This window comes from Phasianus colchicus, chromosome 1 (assembly GCF_987193195.1).
Source record: "Phasianus colchicus chromosome 1, bPhaCol1.hap1.1, whole genome shotgun sequence".
NCBI lineage: Eukaryota > Metazoa > Chordata > Aves > Galliformes > Phasianidae > Phasianus > Phasianus colchicus.
In genome coordinates this window covers 136415540-136428616 of record NC_143436.1, presented here as the reverse complement: position 1 = coordinate 136428616, position 13077 = coordinate 136415540, and the positions used below count along the sequence as shown (strand labels likewise).

Genomic DNA, 13077 nt, shown 5'->3' with positions numbered 1-13077 from the left:
GCTGAGAAGCATTTTAGCTTTAAAAATGACTATGACCATGCACCAACAGGATCAGGATAGCATTCCAGTACAGTTCTGCAAATCACTCCTTAACACACACACACACTCTTCTAGAAACTGGAACTACGACAAAATATAACCTAGATTTCAACTAAGAAGCCACCCACAAAACAGAACTCCTTTCAGCTACATTAGTGCAAGGATCAGCACTTCACATAACACTAATTGCTGCTAAAATTCCAACAAAGCTTTCTACAATGTAAGCTTCAAGTTCTAGTCACTTGAAGTCCACTGAAATATAATGGTATAAAATGAAGTGGCCTAATTGCTTCATAAAAACAAGTCAGAACTGCTTAGTTTGCTTTTAATTGAATTTATTTAAATAGGATAAGGCTACTTAAAAGACAACTCTTTACATACAAAATGTATATTACGTTAAAGTTTGCTGTACTCAAGTACAAAAAAATGCACAAGTGTTTAGTAAAAGGGAAACAGCACACAGTTTCAAAACACACACATTCTTACCATTTTACAGCATTCAAGAAGTGCCTTTTATGTCGTAACAGTGAATGGAAAACTGTCAGTAATGAATTAAGCTACAGTTTTTGGTTTTAACACTAACCAATCTAAAAAAATGTAAACAAGTTCTCAGATCACTACTGACAGCTTCTTTTAGTGAGTTAAGTGGATTCAGAAGTGGATTTTTTTTGTTTTACTCAATCTGGAAGCATTACTGTTATTTACTGTCCATATCTAAAATGGATCTAGATGGGCTTCACCCTGAGCCACAGAGATTTAATAAAAAAGTTGCATCAACTTGATTCCTGCCTTATGAGAGCACTACCAATTGATCCAGATGCAACCTCAAGTTTCACAGAAAAGCAGCATCCACCTTCAACAATCACAGGAAGGAAAAGGAATAAAAGAATTAGGGAGAAAAATGTGCACCTACATACACTAATGCTCTCAAGGTACTTCTTTGTCTTCTTGACCCGATCCCTCTCCAACTGTTAGTAAGTTGAGAAAGCACTGGCATACATTCCATAAGCTTTCCCCATATTTTATCAACATGATTGTAACCAGGAAAACAAGCAAATTTTCTACATCGGCACATTTTTACACTTTCATGTGTGTAAAATACGCCTTTGTGTATAAGATAGCATGGCACTGATCCACTCACTACTTCCTCTCAAAGATTCCTATCAGACAATTTAATACCATACTACCATCTGTGCATTCATTTCATAAGTCAGTAAGAGAAACTTCAATTTGAAGTAATGCTGTTAAATAGTTCATCTCTTATTACCAACCTAACTTGCACTGTGAATTCTACGCTCGTATTCTATGCAACTAAAAAGGAAAAAGAAAGTTGTCTCAAACTATCTTATTAGCAGAACAGTCAGTTTTCTCATCTAAATGAATTATCTTTTTTGTAATCAAGAACACTCACGGGATCCCTTGAATCTTAATAACTTTTTTAACTACTTACCCAGAACTGGAACAAAAAGTGAACCTTACTGAAAACAAAATAAAACAAGAAAGAGTATTTATGTGTGTGACCTGTAGGGATGTGCAGGAGATGAACTATAATAATCTTGAAAAACAAAAGTGGAGGGTTTAGTATATAGTAATATTACCATCTTTTAAAGAGAGAATAAATTACTTGGTTTAAAATAGTAGATGCTCTTAAGGTGACTGGTGATAATGACTTCAGATTTACAAGAGGGAGCTTTTAAATTTGTAAAACTTCACAGCAATCTGAATCCCTGCAAGGTTTAAAAAGAAGTGTACCTAAATTGCTCAAATATGACTTATCTGTTTGAAAATATGGAAGTAACATTTATGTTTTGAGCACCACTAGCTGCTTCATGGCCATGTAACATGCTGGATTTTCTTTTTTGCTTCTGTAGGCTTTAGGTCATTCTGCAAAAGAAGAAAATACACAAGTATTCTTAGATGTACTGCACTAAGTAAACATTAGTAATTAACCTGCAACATTCAAAATTAGCACTAATTATTAATGTACTCAGATACATGCTACTTCAGCAGCTTTCTACTGCCATCTTGTGGAGAAAGTTAACATCACAGTACCTCCAGAGGAGACGAAACTAAAACCAATGAATTTAACTACATGCAAATCATGTACACCTTCTGCTTTTCCTTAATCCTTAAATTAATTATGCAAAAATACCTCGTTTGGAAAATTATGCATCTTAGTACGAGTACAAATTAGAGCTTTAAAACATACATCTGAAGTTATTTCAAACTGTCATCTTAAAACACATTAGAAAATATGATTTTACAAAAGGGGAAATAAATCAGAGAGCTAGAAAATCAGTTTACTTCTGTCAAATAGTAAACATCAGGAAAAGAAGTATGTTTTCCTTTGTAACAATCTGTCTAAGAGCATGAAGTAATTGCTAAAGCCTGAGATGAATTCATCTTTCAAGAGCCCCTCCCAGGAAACATTAACTTCAAAGTAGAAAAATTGGAGATTTAATGTGAAACAAATACCCTTCACCACCTAAAACAAGAAAAAAGTCTGAGAAATTACAGTTTTAATAGTTCTAACAAGAAGAGTAAAGACAGCGATTTATTCAGAACATCCTGAAACACACTAGTTTTGGCATGATCCAGAGATCTCTCTTCTCCTTAAGAGTCACAGCTATAATGAGTCTCAAAACCTGAGAGGTTGTAGATGATTAGACTCCAAAGTCAGAAGGTATCTCCTTGCTATTCTGCATGAGAACTTCAGTTTTTCTTAGCAGAATAAATAAAAATTTAAAAAAAAAATCACTTCATTGAAAAAGCAATATCCATTGTACTAAAAATACGGCACGTTTTGCACTCTGCAACCACTGGCCAAACATTTTGATTCCTCTCGTGCATTAATTCCTACTTAATATCACATTCTACCATAAAGTAATATCAATTTGATACATTTGCCTAACTTCAAACACCTTTGACTGAGAAGGCCTGAAGGCTTGACCAAGGCATGTAATAGAACTTTACAGTATTACCTTGAACAACAAGCTGTGGCTAAGAAAGGTACATGTCAGAGAGTTGTTGATGTTGGTAGCAGGAAACAAACCTCTCCAGCATAAAGCTGATTCAGGGCCACAGTCACGATTCTTGTAAAAGGTGTTAAAGCTGTTTTTCAGAATAGAATCATAGAATCATCAAGGTTGGAAAAGACCGCCAAGATCATCCAATCCAACTGTCCACCTATCATCAATAGTCCCCACTATATCACGTCCCTTAGTGCAACATCTAAACATTTCTTGAACACCTCCAGGGATGGTGACTCCACCATCTCCACGCGCAGCTTGTTTCAGTGCCTGATCGCTCTCTTGAAGAAGTATTTCCTAACATCCAACCTAAATCTCCCCAGGCACAACTCGAGGCCATTCCCTCTTGTCCTCTTCTCCCACGTAACTAGTGAAAGGACAACTCTCATTTCACAACAACCCTTCAGGTTGTTGCAGAAGTGATAAAGTCTCCCTTCTCCAGACTAAACAATCCCAGTTCCCTCAGCTGCTACTAATAAGGCCTGTGCTCCAGATCCCTCACAGCTTTGCTGCCCTTCTCTGGATGCAATCCAGGGTCTTGATTCTCTCTCGTAGTGAGGGGTCCAAAAACTAAACACAGTACTGGAGGTGCAGCCTCACCAGGGCTGAATACAGAGGGATGATCACTTCCCTGTTCCAGGCAAAACTAATTCTGATACAAGCCAGGATGCCTTTGGCCTTCCTAACCACACTACTGGTTCACATTCAGCCAAGCACTGACCAATATCCCTAGGTCCATTTCCAATACAGTCATCCAGCCACTCTGCCCCAAGCCTGCAACGCTGTCTGGAGTTGTTGTGGCCAAAGCACAGGAGATAGCAGTGTGTTTACATGCTGATGTTTAACAGAAGACTGATGGAACCTATCAAATTATGCAGCAAATATATTTCTTGCATTCCTTCATATAAGAATTTAAACAGATGAACAGAAACCTTTGTACAAGGCAATACTGAAGAAACAGTCAATGTAACTGCACGCTGTATTTCTAAAGCTCCCCCTGCAGTTCAATTGAGATCAGATATCTATTTTCTCCCTTGAAGCTTGGACTTATTCCAAGTATTCCTTCTTTCAGTAGAAATATGAAAAATCCCTTGCATTAATTTGTTTGCATCATGAAGTGATACAATACAAATAGAAAACTCATCCCTACCTTGCGGCACATCTCAAAGGGGTGCTCTGCTCCATTACTTCACTCTGCTCCACGCTCACCAACAGGTTCTTAGACTGGTAACACACCAAAATTCAAGACTGCTGCTGCATCTTCCTCCTCAACTTACAGCCATATTCAGTGTGCCAATCCTTACATTTTCAAAAGTATGCCCTTCTGAAGTCACATATCCTGCCTTAGTTCTTTCATCTCTTCAGCTTACTAGCTTCACTCTGCTCTACCCATAGTACAGATCTCTCCTCTACTTCAAACTTCTTTGCAGCTAAATCTAACATGCAGAATCAAGCTAACTTTTACCTTTATGATGAACAGTTCAGTCTCTTATTCCACTACAGCAGCCTTTTCTTCAAGATCTCAAAGTCTCTTATAGGAAACCAGGTACCCAATTAAGATCACCAAGGCTCAAAATGAGCACTCAACTTTTGACTTCTCATTCAACTAACATGGTATGTTGTTCTCATCCCACAATCTAGGCAACTCTCCAGATTTTCTTGTCTAATTCCTGCCTCTCACTTGCCAATTCCTATGTGAGATTTAAAACAGATGGCCTTCTTCCTTTAAGGATATATTCTACAGCTTGCAGCATCTCACTTCAGTTCCTGTAACATCTCCTCCTCCACTTTGACAAATTAAAGCTTGTCCTACTCAGTCATTCAAGTGTGATTTTTACAAATGTTATCATTACACTTTTTTCTTCCCGACCACAAAAACCAGACCAGGATGATTGTGCCGTTCTGTAATACTTACAAGATGATTATTTTGTTTGCTTTGTTTGACTCTGTCATCAGCAATACCTTACATATTACGTATTCACTTTACAAAGACATGCATGCTTTCTACAGAGCTGTCTCTAATACATAATCTTCTCGTGAACAAGAACTTCATTTCTTTTCCTTCTCTCTCTCCCAAACCAGTGACTCCTTCGCCTGTTTGTAAATATTCTGCTATTACACAAAATAACCCTGGAAGCTTTTACAAGGAGCCACTTTTGGCCCCTTCAAGTTTCGATAAACTGTGAAACAAAACTCTGACCATACATACCGGCAAATCAGATTCATCTTTTGGAACAGATCTCTTTAACTTCACAACAGTAGTTCCCGCTACTGGAGATAAAGGATGTGTCTTCAGACTAACCAATACACTGCTATTAGTCTTTGAAATATTGTTCTGCTTTGCCTCATTATTCCTCACTTCCAGCTTAGCGTCCTCTGATAAACTGGAGGCTGAAATGTATGTTGAGGCATTTGAAGGAGCCGATAATCTCCTCACAGTATTAGTGATGCTTCCAGCTGGGGGAGGTTTTAGGCGATCAGTAGCTCCATTCTCTGTCTTCTTCACCTTTATGCTTGTGCTTGTTGAATTGCCATCAAAAACAATTAATGGCCGTTTCCTTAATCCTTCCACCGCTGTAACACTGAAAATGCAAATTGTAGAACTATCAGAAACACAAGTCAGATGTTTCAAAAATAGCAGACCCGAGACATGAGCAGTAAAAACAAAAGCATCATGCCTAATGTAATAATGCATCCCAAAATAATGATCTTAAACTCTTAGCTGCTCCAAATTCAAGGCCAGGTTGGATGGGGCAGCCTGGTCTAGTATTAGGAGGTTGGTGGCTCTGCCTGTAGCAAGGGGGTTAGAGATTCATGATCCTTGAGGTCCCTTCCAACCCAAGCCATTCTATGATTCTATGAAACTTTAGCAATAGGAATTGCTTCTAAAATAGAAAGGAATGGTGCAGGAGGAAAATAGAACACAAAGAAGGTCAAAGAGGGTTGTGTGATTAGCTTCCTAGGTAGACAACTACAGTAGTACACTGTAAGAGTGTATCCCTACCACTGCAGCAATTTCAGAATAACAAGAGATAACGTGTTAAGTAATATCTCAAAAGGTATTTGAGAAAGTGTGAGCCACCTTATGAGAACAGGGTCTAATATTCTGATATTTATAAATCTTCCTGATTCCTCACTTGTTCCATATCACAGTGTTAAGACAGACCAAAAAAAAAAGAACAAGATAAGGAGCAAAATCATTAATAAAAAAAAACACATCTTTTTGAAATAAACTGTTGAACAGGATCTCTAAGCTTATTTACTGCCTTTTGAATAATTTGTGTCTTTAAGCCTATATCTAGACAGAGTTGGCCAATTTAGTAAAAACTAATTTAAGAAAAAGAAATACTATCAAGCTAACATCAAAAAAGTAGTTAATATCAGAAAACATCCTGACTGGTGAAAAGAAAAACCAACAATCCACAATTCTACCACATATACTCTACGTAGATTTAGAGATTTAAAAATGCATTGCTTTAGAACAGCAAAAAAACCTGCATATCTAACAAATTAAAAAAAAACACTACTGACTTATAACATTCCTATTTATAAGCTTCAGTTTTCAGTATGCACTTAGTATTCAGTCATCTCACATTAAACAGAAGAATAAAACTTGAACTATAGCATTTTCACCAATGAAATACATTCATTAGTTTGTACCCTTGACAGTATCAACATTAGATATCCCAACAGACTTTAAAAGTATGACTTGTTTGATTTGAAACACTGGATCAGTAGGTACATATAAATCTCACATCAAAATAAGAAATTACAAATCTCTTGTACAATTTCTGTCATGACCAACAGTTTCTTAAAAGAAAGAAAGGAGTAACAGTTCAGAGTCTCAAAGCCCAAATTGTCAGATTTGCTTCTACATTACTGTGTCTTCACAATGACACACATCACACAATTCTCCCCGTTTTCTATTCATCAGGTTCCCAGAACTTGAGACAAAGAGAGACCTTAATTTCATTTGGTACATTTGTTAAGAGATCAGACAACACTTTGCTAGATGTGCTATCCATGCTAAATGTAGTTTCTAGGACAGCTTCTAAAGAACGTGATTAGTTTCCAAGGCCAGGAGCATTAGCTACCCATGGATAAGGTTTCAATGAAACAGCAGCAGTAGTTATAACTCATCTGTTAAATTAAGGAGCATGATTTCACTCAAGAAGTCTAAAAAGCTAATACATACTCCAAAAACTTTTTGCTCACTTTGGCTTTGTCCAAAAATTTGCTACAAACTATGTGAAATAAGGAATGCTATACCTTTTTCAGTCACCTTTTTTTTAACTTAAAAGCATCTTCCCCACTGAGCTGTTTTTTATCTTTTTTTTGGTTATTCAAGCTTGAAGACTAACAAGTCAGGAACTAACTGCAACTCTAGCAGGATTGTTATTGTTTCTAAACTGAATTTTACAATTGTAGAATTTGTACAGATAATGACATGCTGCAATACTGAAAACATTCCCAGAGAAATGCTTCAGACAAATTCTAAAACAAAAGTGGACACTGTACCATCAAGAACTGTCACATCTAATTTTGAGATATGTGGCTCATGGAAAAGACATGGAACTTCAGGTGTGACATTCATTTCTATACATGAAGTACAGGAAACTTAAAAGCCTTAGAGCAGGATTCATACTAGCCATACTCTTCAGAGGAAGGATACTGAAATTAGCTAACAGCTGAAAAGAATCATTCTGAGATCCTGTCCTGTTCTGCAAGACGTTCTGTGAAAACTCAATTTTAATGCACATCTACATTCTGGAGAAGTGCTCCAAACACTCAGCAAGCCAGGCTGAATGGTGAGCATGCTCTAAACCTGCTGTTTGTCACCCAGCGCATGTTAAAGAACACCAGCTTCACTACAGGTAGCAAAAACTCCTCTGCATGAGCAATCTGAGTTTCTGCTCTTTCACACAATTACTCAGATCATTCACATAATCAAGATGGCCTCTGGAGCAACTCCTGCCTGTGAGGACAATTTAATAAAAAACACTTCTATTGTTGTCTAGCCCAGTCTGGTATTTAAGGTAGTACCCTAAAATCAACGAGAAGTGTACGTTTAACTCCCAAGTTTATCCCATTTATTATCCCAAGTTAATAAAACAGGCAGGCGATCACCTCTTTCACTGATGTTTTTAGAACTGCTCCTAGGTGCCACTTTATACACTGAACTCAGTATTTTCATTTCATTAGCAGTTCTCAGAGGATGCCAAAGTGGCCTGTTACACTATTAAGGAAGAATAATGAGCCAAAAACCTGAGCACGTATGGAAACAGGCCTCCCACAGACTCAGAGTTTGTGGGTGAGATTCTTCAGATTCCACAGTGCTTCAGAAACTACATCTATATCATGAGATTCAGGCCATCTTCTTCCTTCCAGCAATCAAGATGATCATACAGGCTTCTCTGCAAGATTAACTGTCCCTGAACACTTAAAAGCATTCTGAAATGTTTTAAGTTGCAGAAAACGCGTTCGTTCTTATTCAATATGACTGCCTGCATGTTCAGCATTCAGAAATAAGACATACAAGCTGTGATCTCAGATATCTGATTATGCTATTGAGGTACAACATGATACTGCAGCTCAGCTGATAAACAAAAAAATCTTTCAGTATGTGTCATCGCCATCAGCCTAACTAAATGCAACACAGTATTAAGTTTCAGTTAAAATTATTAATGTTTTGGCCTCCCATCCACTGCAACTAGAGATATGCAAACACACACACTAAACTCTGCTGATCAAATCCCCAAGCCCCATACTAATCCTAGCACACTATGAAAAGCAGTACTTTCCACAGAGGAATGCAACAGAAAGCTCCTGTTATTTAGCCAGCTTATCTGAGTTTCAAACTGAGCTAACAGCACATTTACTTAGTATCTTTGACTTGCACTTAACTTACAGCCTCAGAATATCTAGGGAATTTGTTCTGTATTTAAAAACAAGAATGCCAAGGTCTACTCGGCACATCACATCAATTCTCCTTAAGCTATGAACACAACTATGAGAAAAAGCCTATCTTACGTCTCATAACATCCAAAAAGATTACTGGATTTCCTTGATTCTTGCTACGTATACAGCAGAACCGAAGCTTTCTCTGTGCAGCTTTTATTTACCCAAAGTGCTGAAATCCTATTGTCTGTTTCCAGTTCTCTGAAGTTAGTAATGCTAGCAGTAAAATCTGCTTAACTCCTCTAGGTAGTGCTTCGCCAATATACTTCCAAGTAAGAAAGACACAATACAAGCAAAAGTAGCAACTGTCAGAAAATCTTAATGTCTAACATCACAGCGAAAGATGAAACTTGGAAATCTAGATGATAAATACTAACGGCCATTAGTAAAGAAAAGGAGATCAATAGATTAAACACAGATAATTTCACAGATTGTTTTCCCAGAAAATACAAAATTCATTTTAGTGTACTGAAATAACAGTTCCTAAACTTACTCTAAAGACATGAGGAAGAAGCCGTTGCTCCCATCTAAAAATAATCACGGCCTCCTTCTCTCAAAAACATCCAGGCTGCTATTTTTACTGCTTTGATAAAAAATTCTTTTCCACCTATTTTAGCACACCAATGGTGTCTTGTTATTTGAAATGTCGCTTCATGCTTTTATCTGCAAATCACACACAGACCAAACTACAAACATACCTTTTATGTACATGAGGAAAAAAAAGGAAAAAAAATACCATAAGACAATTTAGTATCCTAGCCATTGCTTTAAGAAAAAATATTCACTTGCCACAATTTGTCTAGCTCTTCCTTGCTAGAAACTTCAGTAAGGATAAAGCAGGCTCATGAATTTAACAAGCTATAATACTACATAAATGTATCATGTGAATTTATGTCCACCTTTCCTTCAGCATTTGTTGAGAGAATTAAATCAAACTCCCACCCATACATATCTCATCAAATTTAAAGTCCTGGACAACCAAAAAACTGTGGGAAGAAAAAAAGATCAGTTAAATAAACTTATGAGAAGATTTTGCTTTCTGATCAGATATAAACAATGGTTTTAAATGTAAGGCAAAATGGTTCTTTCAGGAAGATGATGCTCATTTTGAATTGGACACACAAAACTACTGCAGCATACTTTCCTGATTCAGCAGACCAATTCTGTTCAGTGAGCAGTCATAGCTAAATATGTTTCTGATATATCTGTCTTAAACACCATTAACATAATTCACCTTAAAAAGTGAAGCAAATAATAAATTTTTTCTTTATTTTTCTTTTCTTTAGAAAGTATTTTGAAATGTACCCAGAAAAAGCAAGTACTGTTAACTAGACACCATAAATAACATTTAGATGACAAAAAAAAAAAGATTCTTTCCCTTTTCCCCAGTATCACAGTAGCAAAATCTAACATTTCTGACAAAGAAAATCTAACAGCATTCTTTATAAACTCTAACAACATTCAAAACCTGTAGAAGTGGTAATAATCAGATTGATAAAGAGCAAACTAAATGCATTTTTTCAAATTCTCCAACTTATCCCACTGTATGTTAAATTACCTTTTATTCTCACTTTTTGGCTCATTTTGCTGTCTTTTCTTTTCCATCATTTTCCCCCATCTACTTTTTGGTAAGTCACGCTGAGGCAGGGGAATGGCATGTTGAATATAGAGATCTGTAAGCCCATCTTTGTCCATCTTTACATCATTTTTGACCAATATATTCTTCTGTGGGGAACAGAAAAAAAAAAAAAAAAACTGTTATTATGACAAATTCAAAGCACTAACAATTCAATGGCAAAATGTCATCATTCAAAAGTCATTCTGAAGTAGAGTTTAAGACCAACACAATGGGGTCTCAGAAGTGACAGGGCTCCAGAGAGTAACAACGTGGCAGGCCATGAACTGCACTGGGCCAACAACAGCCATTTCCAGACAACTCTGAAAATGATGAAAACAACCCACTGCACTCCAAAGCTTCAGACAACCAGAAAAGAACATAGCACTTCTGCTCAAATACTTCTAACAAAAAGAAGCAGCCACTAGGGACAGAGGACACAAAAGGAGACAGAGGAAAACACACATGAAAACACATGTGAAAAGATGAGCTAACAGCTAACTCTGATAAAAAGAAACCCTTACATGCTAATCCCCATGTCCTGCACTTTCCACTGACTCATGGAAAGAACTAGGAGGGTCAAGTGTAATCCACACTTGAAAACAAGAAAAGTTGAGACTACGAAAGAAGCATTTCCTAAGCCTCTGTCTAATAGCCATTATCTCTTACTCGTTATATGTTTTCCATTGCCCTAGTGTGGATTTCTTCTATAGGACACAATTCACCTAGAACATTCCCTGCTCCCATCTTGGTTCTCCACAGGTTGGAGCCCACTCAGAGGCATACCTACTCTTTTTAAGAGTGGTTCTCCAGTCACGTCCCCAAGAACTTCAGTTTTTCATGGAGAAGCAGGATTCATTTTCCTCTGTGTGCTCATCTGTCTACTCCTCCACATTCACTGTGCCTTCTGCTTCCCTAGACACTGCCACCCAGCGTGAAGAACATTTGAGCAGTATCACAGGCTACTGATTGAAGTTTTGGTGTGCAATGTGCTGTTTTCACCACAATCAGATCCAACTGTGACCAGCACTGGGCAGTTCAGTATCTTCCACAGGAAGATCCCCACACAGGAAATCCCCACAGGCCATCGTTATGCGAACTCAATGATTTTTTCCCTAATGAATATGGTAACACAAGAGAAAGTAAGCTATAGACCTAGAGTTAACAACTGAGATTTTTACACACTCTTAAATGTGCCACCCGAATCCAACTACAGCACTGGAGCTCTCTTTAATATTTCCAAAAACCAGGTAACTGAAACATAACGCAGTTCAAACCCCCAGATGGAGAGCTCTGCTTCTCCAGGTCCCTACATGTAAGGCGATAAGAGAGATTCCTTGTAACTGCCAGTTATAAGAGAAAACCAATTTTCTCTCTACTCATACAGAAGGTTGTGAAAACAAGTGTTTGGTACCTTCTACTGAATTTATCAGAAGAAAAAAAAACACTGACTCCATCATTAACAGGTCAAATCTCTGCTACCACTGGTTTTAATAATGTTTTATGACTTCTAATACAGGCCTAAAATCTATACACTCCTGTGCACATAAAGTACATGTTCAAGAACCAGGAGTTGGACTCAGTGATCCTAGTGGATCACTTCCAACTCAGGATATTCTATGACTCAAGGAGTACACAAAAATTCAGCAAGCCCATATAGAAGCCTTAGATGACTATTGCTTCGCTTACCTCAAACCTGTAGAACTCCAAATTACATCCATTGAAACCTCACATATTCAAGACAGGCTATAGCTCAGTTTCAAATTCAAATTTTTCAATTAGGTACACTTAAAAATTAACTTCACCGATTACGTAGAATGCATGTAATTTTAAGAGAGAAAAAGCCATCTCTTCACAGATAATGTCACCATATGCAAGTGCTACTTCACAGATGTATCAATTTGGATTACTGGTCTCCAGTGTTTAAGACAGCATTCAAACAGAGCCTTCTGAAAACACATAGATAGCTCACAGGCTGCACACCTTTTTTTAAGCAAGTATTCACTCTACAAAGCACTATCACCCTTTTTTTTTCTTCACCGAATCATTCTTGTGAAGAGTGGTACAGAAACCGGAAAGTAGAGAGAAGCTGCCAGTACGAGATGGGATAAAGAAGTCACCTGCAGAATAAATCGGGGAAATAAACGGGACAGACGCGACAACTCTCAGGGCCGGAGGCGTCCCTCCCCTAAGGAAGAGTCAGGGTTACCTCCCACCCCGCCCCATCCCGCCCCGCATTCGGGCGATACTCAGGCACACCTGCTCCAGAGTAAGCAGCAGGAACTCCTCCGAGAGCAGTTCTGGGTGCAGCAGCAGCTCCGAACCCGAACGCCCCGACACACACTCCTCCTTACCACCACCCACCCGACCCTTTCCCTGAGCCGCCATCTTCTTCCCCTACCGGCCCACTTCCGGTCTCCCACAAGGCCGCCGGGC

At 38.0% G+C, this 13077-nt stretch overlaps 1 protein-coding gene across 1 annotated transcript; it reads right to left on the bottom strand.

The window, feature by feature from the left end:
• Nucleotides 1-1044: 1044 nt before the first annotated feature.
• TSLIG2 (tRNA splicing ligase complex subunit 2) lies at nt 1045-13077 on the bottom strand. The gene is made up of 4 exons (XM_031605175.2): nt 12901-13077; nt 10585-10751; nt 5278-5650; nt 1045-1923 (listed from the first exon to the last, which is right to left on the bottom strand). Exons 1-4 carry the CDS (start codon nt 13027-13029, stop codon nt 1867-1869), a joined length of 726 nt encoding a protein of 241 aa, XP_031461035.2. The 5' UTR covers nt 13030-13077; the 3' UTR covers nt 1045-1866.